Source organism: Schistocerca cancellata, chromosome 7 (genome assembly GCF_023864275.1).
Source record: "Schistocerca cancellata isolate TAMUIC-IGC-003103 chromosome 7, iqSchCanc2.1, whole genome shotgun sequence".
Classification (NCBI taxonomy): Eukaryota; Metazoa; Arthropoda; class Insecta; order Orthoptera; family Acrididae; genus Schistocerca; species Schistocerca cancellata.
Genome location: NC_064632.1, coordinates 344,386,945 through 344,409,663, shown reverse-complemented (window position 1 = coordinate 344,409,663; position 22,719 = coordinate 344,386,945). Strand labels below are relative to the sequence as shown.

General features: G+C 37.8%; 1 protein-coding gene across 1 annotated transcript in view; it reads right to left on the bottom strand.

The window, feature by feature from the left end:
• Positions 1 to 22,719, bottom strand: part of LOC126091918 (xanthine dehydrogenase) — a 252,930-nt gene that overhangs the window by 83,712 nt on the left and 146,499 nt on the right. The window contains exons 5-7 of the mRNA XM_049907235.1: positions 8,089 to 8,366; positions 5,349 to 5,490; positions 4,996 to 5,163 (exon numbers count right to left, since the gene is read on the bottom strand). Coding sequence (XP_049763192.1) covers positions 4,996 to 5,163; positions 5,349 to 5,490; positions 8,089 to 8,366 — 588 coding nt within the window. The remainder of the gene's footprint in view (positions 1 to 4,995; positions 5,164 to 5,348; positions 5,491 to 8,088; positions 8,367 to 22,719) is intronic.

Genomic DNA, 22,719 nt, shown 5'->3' with positions numbered 1-22,719 from the left:
GTCCCAACCATGATTTTTCCCTACTTCTGTTCAGTTCCAATAATCTTCTTTCTTTTCCTTTTTCCTTCATTACTTCTCCATTCTAAGTCTGTCAGTCCACTTCACATTAAGCGTTCTTCTTCATACCCACATTTCAAAACTTTCTAATTATCATTCTTCTTTCTTTTTGAAAATCCACTATTCACTGCTGCACAACACTACACTCCAGACATAATAGTAGTAAGCAATCATTAATCTGAAGATTGTTTTGAACACTGCAGTGCTCTGCTAGGCATGGTCCTGTTGGACATGGTATGCCATTGCCTTCCTCTGTCCTTTGAGAGCTGACTTACCCAGTCAGTTATAGGGAACCAAAAGTTAAACATAGATTCTGAACCTCAGTATGACTTGGCATTTTTCACATCAACAAACATTCCGAGAGGTGAAAGAAGTGATAAGCAACTGATAAAAATTGCAGGACTGACCAGAGTTCAAACCTGAGACCTATGAATTTGTAGTCTGGCACTTTGTTGTACAGCCATTAAGATACACACTCCAGACAAAACATTTAGCAGATTTTTTCCTCAGCTCCATTTGAATTCTTACAGATGTTAGTAACTACCTCATATTTTCAAATGCTCACTTTCCCATAGATATCCTCCTCCTCGTTTCTTCTGCAAGCTTCCATTCTGTGTCATTAAACTTCCCACGTACAAAAAGTGTTTTACTTATTCTATCGTCTTTCCACAAAAGAATATGTCAACCGGAGCTTCCTTTTTGCTTATTCTCATCATGTTTGTCTTTCCTATATCGATCTTCAGTCCATACTCCTTGTCTCTTCTTGAAACACTCTTAAATATCTGTTGTAGCTCCTCTTCCAATTCCACCAGCACTGCTTGATCTATAGCCTTTAGTCTTTCTCCTCCAATTACAATGCCTCTTGTGTCCTCTATGACCTTATCTATCAGTTGTTCTTCATTATGTTGAATATATTTGGTGACAGTGAGCATCCTCGAGACACATCCTTTCCAATGTTCATCTCTTCCCTCTCCTCATTCCCTGCTCTATCCATCACTTTTAGCTTTGTGTACATCTCCTTTATCAACTTTGTAACTTTCCAGCCTAAACCAACATCTCTTACAATTTTCAGCACTATACTCCAGATAACTAAATCAAATGCCTTCTCCCAGTCAATAAAACACCTCCTTATTTATTTCTAACATTCTTTCTGCAATCGTCCTCAGAGAATCTGTAGCATCATCTCTTGTTCCTTGGCACTTTCTGAACTCAAACTGGTCTTTCCCCACATTTTTTCTCAGTTTTCTTCTCAGTTCTCCTTAGTATGATTCCTATTACAGCCTTTGTAACATGACTGATAAAACAAATTAAGTAATAGCCTTTGCACTCTTTTACGTCACACTTTTTAGGTAAAGGTAGTAGAACGATCTTAAGTAGATCTTGAGGCCAAATTCCTATGTCATAAATCCTGCTTACTACCTCAGCCAAACTGGCTACTGACTTTGGACGTAAGACTTTCAATGTCTAAGCCCAATGCTTCTTTTTCCTTGAGCTTCTGAATTGGCTTCTCCAATTCTCATTTCAGTATCTTAGGACATCAGTCTTCTTCATTGCACTCCCCTTCATCTTCCAAAAATGGTCTAGTGTTATCAGCCTGGGCACAAACTGTTCCGTATAACCCATCCAAACTTTCTTGTCCTCTTCTAAGCATACTGTCTTCTTCTCATATTTATTTAACATTTATTGTTTGCATATTTTCCTTACTTTTTTCCTTGTTAAAGATTTCACCATTTGTGCATCCTAATTTTCCTTTCTTTTCCAATCCTTCTATTTCCTCACATTGTTTCCTCATTCAGTCTTCTCTAGTCTGTTCAGTAGGTCCTTAGTACATTATTCAGTTTTCTGTACTGTCTACTGCCTTCTTCTGAATTGTTGTTTTCCATTTCCCATGTTAATCCATTTCATCTGACATGCTTCTTGTTATCCACTCTTTCATATTTTGTATTATTTTTGCTTTTCCAAATTCTAGCTCTAATCCTTCTAACATCTGTATTTTCGATGGTATTCCATTCTTCAGTGATTTCTCCCATTTTCCTCTCATGCTTAAATTTGTCATGTTAAACAATCAGGATTCTGCCAGTTATTCATATCTTTCTTGCTCAATATTTCAACTGTGTGACTCACAGGCTCCTTTTCATGCTGTCCGATACTGATTCCAGTGTGAGATGAGTCCAGAATTTATGCATATGTTGTGCCAGGCACTTCGTCTAGAGTCTGCGTCGCATCGCACTGCATCGGACACACTGTTCATGTTACGCGTCAACCAATGATGTGACTGTAGTGCTTTCTTCAGGCTGTGGCTGTTCCAAATGCTCTGAATGTACTTTGTGGTTATTATCCATTGTCAGTCTTGCTGTATGAAGTTCTGAATAACGTCCAAGTCGTTCTAGAAATTTTATCTTTCAACTGTCATCATTTAAGCCCTCCTGTGATCTAGGATGTTCTGTTACCATGGCATGCCGTATCATGCATTCTGTCTGAGGTCCATGCCCACCAGGAGCAGTTGCAGCATTATTTTCAGACCACTGGTGTTCAAATTGCCACTCAAGACTCGGTAGAACATCCTCAGGTATTGGGTCTCTTTGTTACATGTACTGATCTGTTTTCCCTAACTCCATCTTCATACTTGTGGTGTCCCCTGGGGTCTTGATGTTGCCTCTGTTGCATCTTCAGAAGATTGAGTGCCGAGTGCCAGGCAGAGCTCAGCTGGAAACTGGTGTCACAGTTAATGAGATTCTCCATGACCTTAATCTCAGCAGATACTTTGATGATATTGTCCCTGTATCTCAATGTTGTGTTAGAATCTTGGCAATATTATAGCTCATAGAATGACTAAGTTCTAAGCAATGCTCAGCATTCACTGACTTGGTTGGCTGTTTCAGTCTGGTGGCCTTTGGTGTTGTTTGCATTTTATTCAACATCCAACTGATGTATTCCATACTTAATTTTCATGGTATGTCATAAACATTCAGTTTCTGTACACCCAGGTCATCCTTCACACTACCTAGCACAGCCATATCTTGGTGGGTGGATGGAACATGCTCTTCTTACATTTAAGGAGAATTATGCTACCAAAATCAGCAGAATCCTCCTCACACATACCATCAAGAGCACATTTCACCCACCCACCAAGATTAAGGCTCTGATAGGAGTGTGAAGGATGACCTGGGTGTACAGAAACTGGGCATTTACCACATACCATGTGAATTTAGTATGGAGTACATCAGCCAGACGACTGGGACCATTGATATCTGGTGCAAAGAACACTAAAAGCACACCAAACTGAGACAGGCAACCAAGTCAGTGATCGCTGAGCACCATTTAGTCATTCTATGAACTTTAATGAGACCAATAGTCTAATACAAACATTGAGTTGCTGGGAGTCTGTCATTAAAGAATCTTTTGAGATTAAGATCACAGAGAATCTCATTAACCATGTCACTTTTTTTTTCCATCTGGGTTCTGCCTGGAAACTGGCACTCAATCTTCTGAAGGCACAAAGGAGGCAAAATCAAGAGCCCAGGGGACACAAGTATGAAGACGGAATTAGAGAAAACATCACAGTACACACATGGAATGGTGTCTCAGACAACACAGCCAATACCTGAGGACATTCTTCCAAGTCTCAAGCAGTACTCTGAACATCAGTGGCCTGAAAATAACACTGCAGCTGCTCCCGGTGGGCACAGGCATTGGTCAAAATGGATGACATTCCATGCCACAGAAACAGAACGTTCTAGATCACAGGAGATAAATGACGACAATCGGAAGATAAAACTTCTAGCATGACTTGGATGTCATTCAGAGCTTCACACAGCAAGAATGACAATGGATAATAACCACAAAGTATGTGCACAGTGTTAGGAACGGCTGTGGCTAGCAGAAAACACTACAGTTGCTGCTGTTGGTAGGCACATACCCTGGATAGAGCACCTGATGTGCCGCAGACTAAGTGCCTAGCACAACATACGCATAATGCCGGACTCATTCCACACTGGAATCAGTATCAGACAGCACCTGAAGTAGACTGTGAGTTACACAGTTGAAATATTGTGCAAGAAAGATGTGAATAACCAGCACAAACCTGATTGTTTAACATGACAATGCATTGCTGGGAAACCCTGAAGAATTACATTCTTAAAATTATTTTCGATAAAATTTTTAATATTAATATGCAATATGAAAAAGTCCTCCCTGCCAAGATATCTGGAATCCATTCTTAAATTCTGTTTGATACCCGATAAGTTGATTAATTTTGGTACTGTGTCAAGTCAAATGCTTGTCAGAAGTCAAAAAAATACTACATCTAACTGTTTTATTGATCCACAGCTTTTGGGATATCATGCTAGTAAAGCTCAAGTTGGGTTTCACATAACTGATTTTTTTGGAATCCAACCTGACTGACATGTATGAGGTCATTATGTTTCAGTGTCAAGACACTCACGCATGACACCAGAACTGAACTTGAGGATAGCAGAGAAAATGCATAAATTCTGAACTCCATTTTCAGATGTTACTTTACAAAGGAATAAAGAAGTACTGGCCTAGTTTAATTCTCAAACTTCTGAAAAGATAAGTAAAATAGGTATCAGTCTTAGCAGTGTTGATAAGCAGCTGAAGTCAATAATACTGAACAAGGCCCCTATTAACTTGTTCCAAATCATAGAGTGTTTTTGCAAATTTGATCCACAAAGTATGCAACAAATTGAACTAAACAGAATGGCTAACTGACCAGTTCCAGAAACAGCTACTTGAACATATTATGAAATGCCCCGATAATTTTTCCTGCCATGTGTAGTCCGTTTTTGTTGCACTCTATGTAACAGCCCCTCTAATTTTTGTTTGCTTCACATTATCAATACTAACATAGCTATAACTGTATACCCAACTAATAAAAGCAATCAACACATGCAAGTGTACAAGTTAGTGTTGTCTAACCTGGCTTGGTTTTTATTTGGTTCCTGAGGGCTTCTTCCATCTCATTCAGTGTAACAGAGGCTCCCAATCGAAGACCTTCTACTTCTTCGCTAATGGCTGTGAGCTCACTGATTTGTATAGGTTGAATAAGAACAGGATAAGAGCAGTTTTTAAACTTCACTTCAACACCTGTGAACCGAAAAAAAGAAAAGAGGCAATAATAATCACATTCTTGGGTTTTACATGTCACTAACAGCTTACCATGAGCAGTCTAGTCTATGTGAAAGAGGTAAGTATTGACCATTGCATCCATCATTGCACTCATACTGTAAGAGCTTTGTTATTTATAGATGTAACAGTAAGCCATTACTCACCAACTTCTGTATTTCCAACAATAATCCTTGCTGTTGGGAATTTAGCTTTCAGCTCCAATAGTGTCTGAAGAGCAGTTGGCCGATACCATGTTGTTCTTTCCCCCCTGAACACAATATTCTGCTTCTGCAGTTCTGTATTTACCTGTAATGGCAAGTCATAACTATTTTAGGACCAAACTGAATCTCATTTGCAGTGCTGTCAACAACATTTTGATATTTGTAAATAATTTAGGAATAAAGGAGACCACTCACTGAATAGCAGAAGTATTGAGTCATAGAAAGGCCCACACAAAAGAGAAAGAAAACTTGCTAGCTTTTGGACTAAATCGTATCTTGAGTACAGATACACAAAAACTCACGCAAACTCAGACAAGCCTGAGCCTCTTCCGAGTGATCTCCTTTACTCCTAAATTATCTACATTCTGTAATAACTTTCCGACTACATTTTGATATTTTGTATATTAAATGGAATTACAAAATTGAAAACTGCCTCTCAACAAGACGGTGATAAAGACAGATGTCTGCGTTGATGCGAAAAATGCTACCCGCACCATGTGTGCAAGACCCTTATAAGCAACCACAAGTTCCATATCCGCATCCACAGAAATTTGAAGGTATTCATGACAAAAATCTCATCAGTCTTGTCAGTAAACTCGTTTTACCTTGCAAAGTTGTGTATGGGAATGGGTTTCTCGAGGTGGCACAGTTCCTCACTGATGGTACGGCCATATACGGTGCAGTGAGTATCATACAGCAATATTTCTCCAGAGCACTCACTGCAGCAGCTTGGAGATGATCTGGTGTGGTTGCTATGAATATAAGGTTGGCAATCATGTAAGGCATGGTAGACAGATCACAAGGGTCCATTGCACTGGCTCATTTGTTTATAGCAAGCAACAATGCTCCCCAGTGTGCCTGCCCATTTGATTGTTCACAACAACAATTCTCCATGATCTGGAACAGTCTGTTCTAGAATAATGTTACTGTTATGCATGTTACAAATTGAAGTAGGCACTTAATAGTTCATCATTATTTAGTTACATAATATTTCAGAAATCTGTTTCTGAAGTTAAATGTTCTTGTTGCAAATAGTAAACATACTAAAAATGTTTTGAGAGAAGCATTATTAAATGGTGTAAGAAAGATTATTAGATTTTTCCAACTTCTGTTGACAACAAAGTCAATTAAATTGCCTTTATTTGTTTCAGGTCAAATTGCTAGAACTTTGAACCACTGCTATTTACCTGGCTCAAAAAAGTCTTAGTTTTCCATCCCATTGTCTGTCCACATATCCTTTCAATGATTTCTGCAAGCTGTTCTTAAGGCCAGATCTTTTTAATAAAGTTGTGACAGCTCAACAAGAATTTATTAACTGCTGTACATCACTTTTCTTATTATTCATATCTCCTCAAGTCATATGCTCTAGCACAATATTGAGGATGTGCACTTTATCAGTTCATGTTTAGTATTTTGTACAGTTTTTTTTTTTTTTTTTCCCAATCTCACTCTCAAAATCTGTGGTGCAGAACACTCGATCCTCAAGTTTTCCCTCTTCATAGATAATATAATGTGCAGTCACTTCCACGGAGTTTATTTAACAATACAAGTCATTCCTTAGACTGACTATTAGTGGCTCACCTTCATATAACATTCCTCAACTCTCTAGAAACAGCTGCAGACAGACAATCAGCACTTTCCTTTCAATTTGTCAGGATCTCGTAGTTGGATGAAACAGCAATTCCTTGCCATTCACTTTCACCATGTTTTCCCTCAGAACAATAAGAAACTGTGCCAACTTGGGAAATCCATTTCCACACACAACTTTGAAAGGCAAAATATCTTTGCTGGCAAGACTGATGACTTTTTAATTGAAGCTACTTTCAAATTTGGTGGGAGTTCTGGAACTTTCATGTTTTTCTTAAAGTATTATCACTAAAGTTTACTCCAACGCATTTATTATGTGGTCACTCAGTCATTAAAGAGCATTAAATGAAGACAGCAGAATCTCGGCAACTCACACCTCTCAGATAGGAAGTGGCCAGGGCTGTCTTCCTGAACATGCTTCACAGACTGCATGAAAGATAAGGTCCTGGCAATGCATATGCACTAGGTGCTGGTCCCTTGGGTGCAGCTTAAGTGGACACAGCCAGATGGTATGGATGAAACAAATTTCTGCTTTACACGGGCCCAAAGACTTCAAGATTTCAGTTAACATTACAACAGATGTGTGATGCACCGTCACACAATCTTGTTCACTGACCACAGGTGACATACTTTGATGAAGTCTTATAATAAAGTTGATACTGTCCTTTAATTTTTAACTACAAAGGAATTATTGTTGCAGATATTTGCAAATAACCCATGAATACCTGCGATAGCACACACTATACACAAGGTAACAATTACTGCAGTTGTCTGCACCTGCTTCGACCTCAAGCTATAGACATATTTCATTAACACTTGAGAGGCTCAGCATTGTTTGTCTTAATGAATGTTTTGGTGCAACTCAGTTTGGAGTTTTTAATTCATGAGAAATAAATATGTGGAGAGCTACAATGATAACCCAGGCTGAGATCACTTCTCAGCTTTATGACACATAAATAAAAGCATGACCAGCAAGAATAATTTGTGTTTGCAAGAATAATTCACACAATTTTTTAAATGTACAACAGTATAAACTAAACAAATTTCCAGATATGTCTCTAAATTAAATTCATTTAAAACATAACAAACTAATCACCTTCAGTTCTGGAGGAAAAATGGGTTCCTGTGATGGATCATATGGCACGAACTCACTTTTTGAGAACAGTACCTCCTCATCTTCTGTACTGCAACCGTTAACTCCATTTTCCATACCCTTGAACTTACAACATTTATCTCCCATGCTGCAAGTTCCATTTGAGACACCATTTGTCAGTCCATTGCTTATTCCATTGATATGTCCCTGCTCCCAGCTTTCAGTGAATGAGCGGAAACCCTCAATAATTGGACGATATCCAGTGCAGCGGCAAAGATTTCCTTTAAAGAAAAAAATGTTCTGATTGAACAATCACCTTTCAGTAAATCTCCAGCCTCCAATTAACTTCTTTCATACTATTAACAGTGTGTACAATTGATTTAGCAGTGCAAGTTTACGAGCCCACAGCTCGCGGTCTAGTGGCTAGAATTGCTGCCTCTGGATCGCAGTGTCCCAGGTTCAATTCCTGGCCGAGTCAAGAATTTTCTCAGCTCGGGAACTGGATGTTTGTGTTGTCCTCATCACTTCATCATCATTCATGAAAGTGGCAAGACTGGACAGAGAAAAGATTGGGACTATGATGAGCACTGCTAACCATGCATTTGAGAGCCCCACAAACCATCCTCAAGTTTAGGAAGCATTCTTACATTAGTAAAGGGTTAAATTAGTCATACATATTAAAATATTTTAATATTTCATCTGTATGCTACTAATTAAGGTATGTTAACATGAGTTACTATATTTCCTTTGCACTGTAATAGCCCAACTGAGCCAAGTATCATGAGATGATATTTTCAAAAGCAGAAACAAAAAATCTAAGTATTGGGTACTTTGATCTTGTGTTCCTGTTTTCAGTTTCTTTTTTTACAATCTTAAAATGTATATCACAGAAATACTGCACCTTCTTTCACATACATTTCTTAATAAATTGTTAGTTCTCTCTGATTTCTTTGCCAAAGATGTTTACAGTCAACTGTGAATTAAATACATCATCATAGCCAAAAACAATTTCTCAGTTACGAAGTGTGATCAAAAAGTAATTTTTTAATTTCATGGGCTTTATATGTTTGCATTTTCAGGTGTTTTAAATATTAATTTTATTGTTGACAGTCGAAAATGTTATATGTGTTTCCAAGTGCTCTTGAATTTTGCTTTTGAAAAAGATGGATCAAAGAATTTGCATAAAATATGAAAGAAAGTGTGCAACACTACATTGAAAACATTGACTGTGGCCTCTGGAGAATGCACTATGAGTAAGACAAGAGTTAGCAAGTGGTATACACATTTCACCCATCTGAAACAGTGTTGAGAAAATGTTGAAGATGGTGAGTGTTCTGGTTGCCATAGCACATCAATTACTGATGACATTGTGGAAGAAATAAAGAAAATGGAACTGGAAAATCACCGAATCACCATCAGAGAGGTTGCTGGTGATTTCAGCATATCTTTGCCTCTTGCTAAGCAACTTTTTGGATATTTTGGGTGTGAAACATGTGGTGGCAAAGTTTGTTCCAAGATTGTTGAATTTCAACCATAAACGTCAGATAGGCATCACTCAGGGATTCCTGAATGATATCAACAACAATCCAGAATTGCTAAAGAAGGTTATAGCAGGTCACAAAATATGAGTATAGGGCTATGATGTTGAAACCAAGGTCCGGTCCAATGAAAACTGCCTGTAGAGGCAAGACAGAAAAAAATTTGACAAGTTTAATTACATGTGAAGGTTATTCTTACTGTTTTCTTTGATTACAATGGGATAGTGTATCATGAATTCCTGCCTTATGGTCTTACAGTTAACAAGGGATACTACCTCCAAGTTACTTGTCATTTGCGTGAAGCAATATGAAGAAACTGATGAGAATCATGGTAGAACAACTTGTGGAAATTGCGTCACCATAACGCTCTTGCTCACAGCTTAATGTTTGTTCATGATTTTTTTGGAAAAAGCAAATCCTTAATGTTCCCTAAACTGCCATATTCACTGGACATCCCCCCTGCAAGCACTTTTTATTCCTGAAGCTGAAGAGAATAGTGAAGGGATGTCATTTTGCCACCATTGATGAGATAAAAATAGAATCAGTCAAGGACCTAAACATCATAACAAAAAGTGAGTACCAGAAGTGCCTCCAAGATTGGATGGGTTGTTTGGGGAAGGAGACCAGACAGCGAGGTCATTGGTCCATCAGATTAGGGAAGGATGGGGAATGAAGTTGGCCATGCCCTTTCAGAGGAGTGATTTAGGGAAATCACGGAAAACCTAAATCAGGATGGCCGGACACGGGATTGAACCGTCGTCCTCCCGAATGTGAGTCCAGTGTCTAACCACTACGCCACCTCACTTGGTCCCAAGATTGGAAAAAGCAGTGGTACAAGTTTATTATATCTGAGGGGGAATACTTTGAAGAGGACAAAGTTTATGGTGATGAATAAATAAATATTAATTAAGAAAAACAAAAATTCTCGTTGTTTTTTGACCACACTCACATTTCTCTGTGAGTTTAAAGATACGTAAATAACACAACTGTGGTGTGCATACTGTAAGACCTTCGGTACACACACCATCAGATTATTTGACTTGTCGCTCTAACGAAGTAGGCGAGTGTCAGCAATATGTCTCGTGGTCTTATCGTGGCATGTTTATCTTCTGCCGTTAGGTCAGACGATAGAAATGCCACTTGCACGCAGAGTAGCAGATTGACGGTGACCAACTTTAAACAGAACTTGATTAATTTTCACACACATTTATTAAAATAATAAAAAGCATAGACATAACGTAACTTGATTCTGGGTGCTGTTTACAAATTGACAATCTGAAGTTCCTTTGGTCTTGGTATGTTAATCTTATTCTGACATATCTCTGATACTTGACAAAGTGTCTATACATTTATCTTCATGGCTATGTACAGGAATATGGTAATCTTATTAGGTGCAGACTGAAACTTGACTATAGACTGGTACAGACTAATGCAGACTGACTAATCGGAGGTCTGTACACTCGTTATAATACCTCGTGTGTTCATGTATCACTGCGTGAGTGTGATCCGCAAGGAGAAATGGTTCTACGTTAGCAGCAATCTCATTGGCTGCGTTACATATTAATACGCGGATCGGCGGAAGCAGAATTTGGTCCATCTCTAAGGCAGCGCTATCTCGTAGTGTGGAGATGGACGAGTGCTGCGCCTGCGCTGGTTGTGCTTAGCAGGGTGCGCTCTAGTGGGAAAGTTGTGTACACGCTGACTACGCGGAACTATGTACACAACAACAACAACAATAGAAGCAGTCTGTAATAGAGTGTGACCTATGAGAATGAATACATGTTTGTCAAATGTTTTTGCCAAAAACACTCTGTTGCATCCTTCTTTACAGGAGAAGCTCAGACAGATGGTATTGTCACTTGGAAACAACTGCAGAAAACATGCTCTTCAGGTAAATTGCCTATATAAAAAGATGCCCCTCCCCCATTGCATCTCTGGTGAGTAAAATGCTATTAGTGTGGTGACAACTGATGACATACAGACAAAGTCTTGACATTATGTACCTATTCAAACAATGTATAAATGTAACAATGCCCTGCACTCACTGTTCTCTTTCAGGTAATATATTGATCACTGTATTCTGCTGATTTTTACAATTGCGTGTATACTGGAATGTTTCTCCCTGATGGATTACTGTTGTGTGACATACAGAAAGTCATTCAGAAGTGTTTATTTCAGAACACACTAAAAAGTGAAGTTACATTCTAGAATCAAGCCTCAAGTTGGACCTATACTAATTCCCACTATATCCTTCCTCTCTCGTGTACTCACTCAGAAGAATGTGTGAGAGTTTCTGTGGAATTTGTACAAACAAAGGAAAAATATTGGCAGATTGAAACTTTCAGTGAGACAATAATGCATGCTCAGGTATCTCATTTACTTGAACACTGCCTACGGAACAGGAAGATCTTCACCTACTTCTGGTCAAGTTCACCATTTTAATTTGCCAATGATTCATTTCAATGTACACTCAACACACAATGGCAGTATTATTGCTTAGAGAGAATATTTAAAAGAGTCTGAAAGCAAGTTGCACCAGGGTTTGGCCCTGAGTACGCTCTCATCATCAACCAGTAATGTTTCTTGGATCTCTGTGACATCATTAGTAGGCCACTAACATTAGCTCCAAAAAGAGGGTTGCTTTCCAGATATTAGTGGAATTCTAAAAAAAAAAAAAAAAAAAAAATGGATTTTTGTCTCTTTTTTTCTTCGAAATTCTCCAAAACTAAGCACCTGTTCATAATAAGTCAAGGTTATCAGAAACACTGAGTATTAAATTCTGCACGAATTGAGTACCAAACCTTTGCTATTTGATTAAATTTTTCTATAGGAAAGCTACATCATAAAATGGTAACGTTTTACACTTCTTGAAAAACACTTGTTTCATCATTTGGCAATTTGTTACAAAATTTTGTAAGAGAAAAGATGTAAAGTATCTAATTGTGTTTTTAAAATGTCAAAGAAAGTGACAAGAAACCTAGGTGATAAATGAAAAATGCCATTATTTTAATTATGTGCAAATCATATGGTTTACGACCACCATCAGCTTTCTACTTTCCATTCAGTGAAGTTTTCAATACCCACTTTTTTATTTTATTATTGCTATTAATCCCCAGCCAATGCATTATTGAGATAATGGTTCTGAAACAAGGAAAAGCAGCAAAATGCTATTACATAAAGGACGGGAAAAAAATTTACAAGAGTATTAGTGAAAAATATGAAAAGTTTATTATTGATGTATTAGGAATAAAGAAACTTAATTCAGTTAACAATAAATTGAGTTAAATGTTGTTATATAAAAGTGAGTTAGAGTTACACAATGAAAGACATGATTTAATTTGAAATGAAACTTGCTCAACAAAAATATGAATTTCTCATAACTAAGAAATGGTTTACAGTTCGAAGGTCAGAAAAATTTTGGGCAGGAATTTGGTCTGACATGACAACTGAACAAACTTTAATATGTAAAATGAAGAGTAGAGTTGATTTAACACTTAGTAGAGGATTAGCAGATAGCACTCTGGCCAGATGGATTGCTTCGATGCCTACAGCAGTTAACGTAATTGACCAATTTCAGCATTTAGTGGTGTTTCATTTGTAACTACTGAGCAACATGCAAGAATACAAAGAAATGAAGAGTGAAGCAGATGCCAAAAAGTTGTATGACTGGTTTTCTTTGTCACATGGTGCTTTTCGTGTTCATGAGCATGTAATGTCTACATCTACATCCATACTCTGCAAACCACCATGAGGTACATGGCAGACGGTACACCCCATTGCACCAGTTATTAGGGTTTCTTCCTGTTACATTCACATATCAAGTGTGGGAAGAATGATTGTTTGAATGCCTCTATGCATGCAGTAATTATTCTAATCTCATCCTCACTATCCCTATGTGAGCAATATGTAGGAAGTTGTAGTATATTCCTGGAGTCATTATTTAAAGCCAGTTCTTGAAACTTTGTTAATAGACTTTCCCAGGATAGTTTACATATATCTTCAAGAGTCTTCCAGTTCAGTTCCTTCAGTATTTCTGTGACACTCTCCCACTGATTAAACAAACCTGTGATTATTTTCTCTGCCCTTCTCTATATACGTTCAGTATCGCCTGTTAGTCCTATCTGGTATGTATGCAATCTCCTTTGAAGGCTGATTGCACTTCCCTTGTGTTCCACCAGTAAACCAAAGTCTACCACCTGCTTTATCCATGACGGTACCTATGTGATCATTCCATTTCACATCATACAAAGTGCTACACCCAGGTATTTGTATGAGCTGACCGATTCCAACAGTGACTCATGGATATTATAGCCATAGGATATTACATTTTTTCATTTCATAAGTGCAAAATTTTACATTTCTGAATGTTTAGGGCAAGTTGCCAACCTCTGCACCATGTTGAAATCTTATCAAGAATTGATGAATATTTATGCAGCTACTTTCAGATAGTACTTCATTATAGATAGCTGCAAAATCTGCGAAAAGCCTGATTTTATTATTAATATTGTTTGAAAGGTCATTAATATACAACATGAACAGCAAGGGTCCCAACACATTTCCCTGTGGTATTAGCATGTCCATTAGCTTTGGGGTTGTAGGTGATGAAAAGATCAGTTGCCACAAAGCTGATGAGGTCAGTAATTTAAGCATTTCATAGAGTATCCCCCCCCCCTCCCCCCCCCCCCCCCCCATGAACCTTGCCGTTGCTGGGGAGGCTTGCGTGCCTCAACGATACAGATAGCCGTACCGTAGGTGCCACCACAACGGAGGGGTATCTGTTGAGAGGCCAGACAAACGTGTGGTTCCTGAAGAGGGGCAGCAGCCTTTTCAGTAGTTGCAGGGGCAACTGTCTGGATGATTGACTGATCTGGCCTTGTAACACTAACCAAAATGGCCTTGCTGTTCTGGTACTGTGAACGGCTGAAAGCAAGGGGAAACTACAGCCATAATTTTTCCCGAGGGCATGCAGCTTTACTGTATGGTTAAATGATGATGGCGTCCTCTTGGGTAAAATATTCCGGCGGTAAAATAGTCCCCCATTCAGATCACCGGGCGGGGACTACTGAAGAGGATGATGTTATCAGGAGAAAGAAACCTGGCGTTCTACGGATCAGAGCGTGGAATGTCAGATCCCTTAATCGGGCAGGTAGGTTAGAAAATTTAAAAAGGGAAATGGATAGGTTAAAGTTAGATATAGTGGGAATTAGTGAAGTTCAGTGGCAGGAGGAACAAGACTTCTGGTCAGGTGAATACAGGATTATAAATACAAAATCAAATAGGGGTAATGCAGGAGTAAGTTTAATAATGAATAAAAAAATAGGTGTACGGGTAAGCTACTACAAACAGCATACTGAACACGTTATTGTGGCCAAGATAGACATGAAGCCCACGCCTACTACAGTAGTACAAGTTTATATGCCAACTAGCTCAGCAGATGACAAAGAAATTGATGAAATGTATGATGAGATAAAACAAATTATTCAGGTAGTGAAGGGAGATGAAAATTTAATAGTCATGGGTGACTGGAATTCGTCAGTAGGAAAAGGAAGAGAAGGAAACATAGTAGGTGAATATGGATTGGGGCTAAGAAATGAAAGAGGAAGCCACCTGGTAGAATTTTGCGCAGAACATAACTTAATCATAGCTAATACTTGGTTTAAGAATCATGAAGAAGGTTGTATACATGGAAGAACCCTGGAGATACTAAAAGGTTTCAGATAGATTATATAATGGTAAGACAGAGATTTAGGAACCAGGTTTTAAATTGTAAGACATTTCCAGGGGCAGATGTAGACTCTGACCACAATCTATTGGTTATGAACTGTAGATTAAAACTGAAGAAACTGCAAAAAGGTGTGAATTTGAGAAGATGGGATCTGGATAAACTGAAAGAACCAGAGGTTGTAGAGAGCTTCAGGGAGAGTATTAGGGAACGGTTGACAAGAATGGGGGAAAGAAATAGAGTAGAAAAAGAATGGGTAGCTTTGAGGGATGAAATAGTGAAGGGAGCAGAGGATCAAATAGGTAAAAAGACGAGGGCTAGTAGAAACCCTTGGGTAACAGAAGAAATATTGAATTTAATTGATGAAAGGAGAAAATATAAAAATGCAGTGAATGAAACAGGCAAAAAGAAATACAAACGACTCAAAAATGAGATCGACAGGAAGTGCAAAATGGCTATAGGACAAATGTAAGGATGTAGAGGCTTATCTCACTAGGGGCAAGATAGATACTGCCTACAGGAAAATTACAGAGACCTTTGGAGAAATGAGAGCCACTTGTATGAATAACAAGAGCTCAGATGGAAACCCAGTTCTAAGCAAAGAAGGGAAAGCAGAAAGGTGGAAGGAGTATATAGAGGGTCTATACAAGGGCGATGTATTTGAGGACAATATTATAGAAATGGAAGAGGATGTAGATAAAGATGAAATGGGAGATACGATACTGCGTGAAGAGTTTGACAGAGCACTGAAAGACCTGAGTCGAAACAAGGTCCCGGGAGTAGACAACATTCCATTAGAGCTACTGACGGCCTTGGGAGAGCCAGTCCTGACAAAACTCTACCATCTGGTGAGCAAGATGTATGAGACAAGCGAAATACCCTCAGACTTCAAGAAGAATATAATAATTCCAATCCCAAAGAAAGCAGGTGTTGACAGATGTGAAAATTACCGAACTATCAGTTTAATAAGCCACGGCTGCAAAATACTAATGCGAATTCTTTACAGACGAATGGAAAAACTGATGGAAGCCGACCTCGGGGAAGATCAGTTTGGATTCCGTAGAAATGTTGGAACACGTGAGGCAATACTGACCCTACGACTTATCTTAAAAGAAAGATTAAGGAAAAGCAAACCTACGTTTCTAGCATTTGTAGACTTAGAGAAAGCTTTTGACAATGTTGATTGGAATACTCTCTTTCAAATTCTGAAGGTGGCAGGGGTAAAATACAGAGAGCGAAAGGCTATTCACAGTTTGTACAGAAAGCAGATGACAGTTATAAGAGTTGAGGGGCATGAAAGGGAAGCAGTGGCTGGGAAGGGAGTGAGACAGGGTTGTAGCCTGTCCGCAATGTTATTCAATCTGTATATTGAGCAAGCAATAAAGGAAACAAAAGAAAAGTTTGGAGTAGGTATTAAAATCCATGGAGAAGAAATAAAAACTTTGAGGTTCACCGATGACATTGTAATTCTGTCAGAGACAGCAAAGGACTTGGATGAGCAGTTGAACGGAATGGACAGTGTCTTGAAAGGACTGTATAAGATGCAAAAGTAAAAGCAAAACGAGGATAATGGAATGTAGTCGAATTAAGTCGGGTGATGCTGAGGGAATTAGATTAGGAAATGAGACACTTAAAGTAGTAAAGGAGTTATGCTATTTGGGGAGCAAAATAACTGATTATGGTCGAAGTAGAGAGGATATAAAACGTAGACTGGCAATGGCAAGGAAAGCGTTTCTTAAGAAGAGAAATTTGTTAACATCGAGTATTGATTTAAGTGTCAGGAAGTCGTTTCTCAAAGTATTTGTATGGAGTGTAGCCATGTATGGAAGTGAAACGTGGACAATAAATAGCTTAGACAAGAAGAGAATAGAAGCTTTTGAAATGTGGTGCTACAGAAGAATGCTGAAGATTATATGGGTTGATCACATAACTAATGAGAAGGTACTGAATAGAATTGGGGAGAAGAGGAGCTTGTGGCACAACTTGACTAGAAGATCGGTTGGTAGGACATGTTCTGAGACATCGAGGGATCACCAATTTAGTACTGTAGGGCAGTGTGGATGGTACAAATCGTAGAGGGAGACCAAGAGATGAATACACTAAGCAGATTCAGAAGGATGTAGGTTGCAGTAGGTACTGGGAGATGAAGAAGCTTGCACGGGATAGAGTAGCATGGAGAGCTGCGTCAAACCAGTCTCAGGACTGAAGACCACAACAACAACAACATAGAGTATTTGTGGCAACTCTGACAGCATGAAATTTTAGACAATAAATTGAGTTCCACCTCTAAAGTGTATGATATCTAAAATCACAATGCATGACAAGGTCAGTCCTATCAGTGCTGAAACAATTTTTCATGCCATAGTGTTCTACAAAACTTAAAGAGCTTCAGCATGTTTTTGAGTACCAGCTGGCCCCATATTCTCTATGTTTGACAATGTTGGTATGTGGTAAACATAAAAAGCTGTGTTTTACAAGTTGTTTAATGCTTTAAGTGACCCAACTGTCTTTGAAAACGCAGAGTTCACTGGAGGATTTCTATTGCATGGAGTGTCATGGTAGGCAAAATAACTATTTTCTCACATAATTACAAACTGTGTAGATTACATTAAGTGTTGATATGGCAGAAAGGTCACCATTGTGTTTGAAGTATACCCTGATGTTACAACTAACAGGACCACAAATTAGCTGAGCAGCTGTGCAGAGTCACCAAAGGAACTGCACCAACTATAACATTCAATGAAACAATGTCAGCATCTTTGGTAAAAAATTTGTTTCTGTCAAACAAACAAAATAAACAACACCTCTGTTCTTTACTGACTGCACAACTTGAGGGTGAGCACTTCAGTAATAAGTGAGCAGCTGAGGATGCTGATACGCTAATTGTGGCTACTGCTTTTGACATTGCTCAGCACTCTAACTGTATCGTTGTCACTGGGGAGGGCACAAACCTTTATGTGATTCTGACTACTTCAGTTCCATTGCCCCCAACATCTTTTTGCTGAACTAGGCTAAAACAAACAATGTGACATAGTCTACAGCCCCTAAATTTTAAGTTGTCTCAAGTACTGAAAGACAAAATTCTGTTCTTACATGCCTTCAGTGGCTGTGACACAACTTTTTCATTTTGCAGCAAAGGAAAATTGAAATTCCTCAAGGCACAGGAAACAAAAAACAACCTGCAGAAACCAGCAGAGATATTCAGCAACTCAAATGCTACTACTGATGAGATTTGTGAGGTTGGACAGAAGTTGATAGCAGCCCAGTACTGTGAAGGTGAAACAAGGCATTAATTGGGTTTCACTATCAAGTCTTTGAAAAATATGTATCAAAGACTTCATTCAACCTCACCTGTTTGCCTCCTACAGAAGCAGCTGCTCAACAAAATTGCCTGAGGACATATTTGCAGGTGCAAACTTGGAAAAACAACCTACTAGATCCTTTGCAATGGGGCTGGCAGGCTTCACAATTTTTGTTTTATTGTATTACTTAACACAGTTTTATATAATCATATGTAACTCAATTTATATCAATTGAATTTAGTTTCTTTATTCCTAATAAAACAATAACAAACCTGTTGTATTTCATTGCCCTAATGCCCATGCACAAAATGTTTTGCCCTTTGTATATTATTGTTTGCTAATTTCATAGTTTTCAGAACTGTTATCTTAATAATGTTTTGATTAGGGATTACATACCAGTAACAAAAATAAAAAAGTGAAAACTGAAAACTTCATTGAATGGAAAGTAGAAAGCAGACATTGGTCATTAACCGTATGGTTTACATATAGTTGAAATAATTGTGGTATTTACTTGCCATCTAGGTTTCTTGTCACTTTCTTTGATTTTCTGAAGACACAGTTTGATGTTCTACAAGTTTTCTTCTATAAATTTCACTTAATAACTTCACTTAATTTATTTATTTATTATTTATTTATTTAAGGCAAATGCCAGGGTAGTTCCTATGAAAGGGCAGTAGCCAATTTCCTTCGCCCAATTCTCAGATGCTGCATGCCTTATAGCAATGAAACAAGTGTTTTTCAAAAAGTGTGAAAAATTAATTTTTTATGACATAGCTTTTCTACAGGAAACTGTATGAAAATAGCAAAGTTTTGGTACTCAGTTGAGACAGAATTTAATGCCCACATTTTGGGTAACCTCTGTTTTTTTAATTAACGTTCAGTTTCACAAGTATCTGGGGGAAAATACAGAAGAAAGAGGCCTACTTGAGTGAGTAAAACAGTTTCAAAAATTCTACAAATTTTTGGAAGGCAGAATTCTAATTTCCTTGGCCTATAGAGGATTCAGTCTATTATTGGAATATCACAGCAACAAAGAGCAGAACAGTTCTTTTTTCAAAAAGAAAATCAACGGCTATCATAGCCCAAAATTTCCTGTCAGCAACACTGAAATCTACCAATTACAATATTTCCCTTGTTTATAATGTACACACCACCAACATGTAAAACTAGCACAGGCTGAATGGAGAAAAGGTCCTTACACAAGGAAGAAACCTGCCATCAATTGTAACAATTTGCGATAATACTGGTAAGTGTGCACTATGAGACCAAAAGTCTTCAGACAACCATTCCTAGTGTTTTAAAGGTTTCAGAAATGTCAGTGTCCTTTTCCTATTATTACTACATTTAGTCTCTGATTCTGAGAAACTACCGAGTGAGATAGCTCAATGACTAACTCACTGGTCTTGCATTCAGGAGGACAATGGTTTGAATTCTCATTTGGCCCTCTTGTTTTAGGTTTTCTGTGATGTCCCTAAATCACTTAATTTATTTATTTTTTATTTATTTATTTAAGGCAAATGCCAGGGTAGTTCCTATGAAAGGGCAGTAGCTAATTTCCTTTGCCATCTTGCCTTAATCAGAGCTTGTGCTCCACCTCTAATGAATCAATGTCAGTGGCACATTAGACACTAATCTTGTTTCCTTTCTTTTTTTTCCTGAGAAACTGAAGCTGCAATTTAATTCCTTTTTTTTCATGCATCTTTGTGGATAATTGTCACCAGGTTTAGAAAAGGAAGGAGCTCATTTCAAAAGTGTTTGATCACGGTTTTAGGAGTACATGGGTGTAAATGCTGCAGATACAACAAATGTTATTGATCAGAAACAAATTCTGAATGATCATAATACAAACTGCCTCAAACATAAACTAGCCCAGGAGGAATGGAACAGTGATTATAAGGTAAAAGGCTCAAAAAATAAATGGGATGAATTCCATGAAACAATTTTGAGACATTGTAATCATTGTTGCCGAGTTAAAGACATTAAAAGGACTGTAATACATAAAAAGAATCCAAAGCTGAAATTACCCTGTAGTCTGATAAAACTCTAGCAGAATGTTCATGACCTCTTCTTAGTTTATAAATTAAAAAAGGATATCATTCTCATATAAAAGTATTGCAAAGCCACGAAAATGTTTGAGACTGGGCTTTAAAATTTCAAGAAAAAGGTTCATAGTAATTCAATCATTAAATCTAGCAATGTGAGCAATGCATCTTCAAAGCTAATTAATCAATACCAGAAAGTACCATCAAACATGAATACAGAAGAAATAAGCGTGCTGCATGAGGGAAAATTAATAGAAGGTCCAAGAACAATCGGTGACATTTTTAGTAAATATTTCATCATTCCATGTGGCATCCCAGCTCAAACTGTTGACCACAACAATCAGATATAAATTTGCTCACCCCAAGGTATAAGCTTTGAATTCAGAACTTTAAGTGAACATGAATTAAGTCAAATAATCAACACATTAGAGACCAAGAACTTAGCTGCCTGGAATGAGATATCTGGTGCCCTAGCTAAAAAGTGTCACAAAGAATTAGTTAAATCTATTACCTACCTCATTAATTGCTGTATTGGGGAAAAGTCCTACCCAGATTCATTAAAAGTGTGCTTAATTAAACCGGTATATAAGACAAAATGCAAAAAAATAGGTTGAAAACTTTAGGCCAATCCATTAATCCCAATATTTATTAAAATCTTTAGATACGTTTTGCTTTCACAACTCAGGGCCTAATACACAAAACTAATCTATTCACTGAAACACAACAATCTCTGTATTTTTACATATTGTATATAGTGTACTAGATGAAGGGTATTTGGCAACAAGGACATTCCTTGATCTTACTAAAGCATTTGATTCAGTTAAACATTACCTACTAATAATAAAACTTAAGGCCTATAGCTTAAGAGATTCAGCAATACTACTAATAAACAACTACCTGTTTAACTGGAAGAAGTGCACAAAGCGCTAACCTATCAAGTTAATGACCAAGTTGTAATTTCCCAGTCTTCTAGTGAGACAATGAAACAAAGAGTCTCCCAGTGGTCAATTCTTAGCCCTTTCTCTTCTTAGTCTATGTCAATAATGTCACTCAGCCACAAAACTCCAAAATAGTAAGTTATGCAGAGGACACATCTCTCTCTCTCTCTCTCTCTCTCTCTCTCTCTCTCTCTCTCTCTCTCTCTCTCTCTCTCTCTCTTTTTTTTCTTTTTTTTTTTTTCTTTTGCAGGAATGCCTGTAAACTTGCATCTTCCTAAACAGATGGAGTAATAAATATATTTAAGTAATTTCATGAACAATATCTAAATGTAAATGTTAACAAGTCTCAGTTATTATCATTTAAGATTGTTAACTCTAGCTATAACTCTATAAATAATATATGTGGAATTGAAGTAATGGGCAATAAAAGCTTCAAATTCTTAGGCCTACACTGAGATGAAAACTTGTGATAGTCAAATCATATTAACTTTGTATGCAGGAAGATTAGTAGTGGATTATATCTACTCAGTCACCTAGCAAAAATAGTTGCAAGTAGTACTATCAAAACTGTTTACTATGGAACAATATATCCTTTGCTAAATTGTAGTATTGAGTCTGCCTCGATAGCTGAGTGATCAGTGAGGCCAAATGTTGGGCAAAGGGCCCGGGTTCAATTCCCAACTGGGTCAGAGATTTTATCTGCTCAGGGACTGGTTGTTATGTTGCCTCCATCATCATATCATCCTCATTGACTAAAAAGACTTGCGCCAGGCAACCGGTCTACCCAACAGGAGGCCCTAGGCACATGACATTTCATTTCATTTGTGGTATTGAATTATGGGGCTGTGCTGCAGATACACACATCAATAGATTAATGTTGCTGCAGAAGAAGGTAATTAAAATAAAGGATGGTTTAGATCATCATGATTCCTGTAGCGAGGTTTTTGTGCAACATAAGTACCCTACATTATAGTCCTTGTATTTGTATAAGGTAATTTAAGTTTTTGTATGTCATCAAAAAGATTCTAGAAAATGCAATGAAATACATGACCACAATCATAGAAATAAAAATAACTACTTTAGACAAAGTAT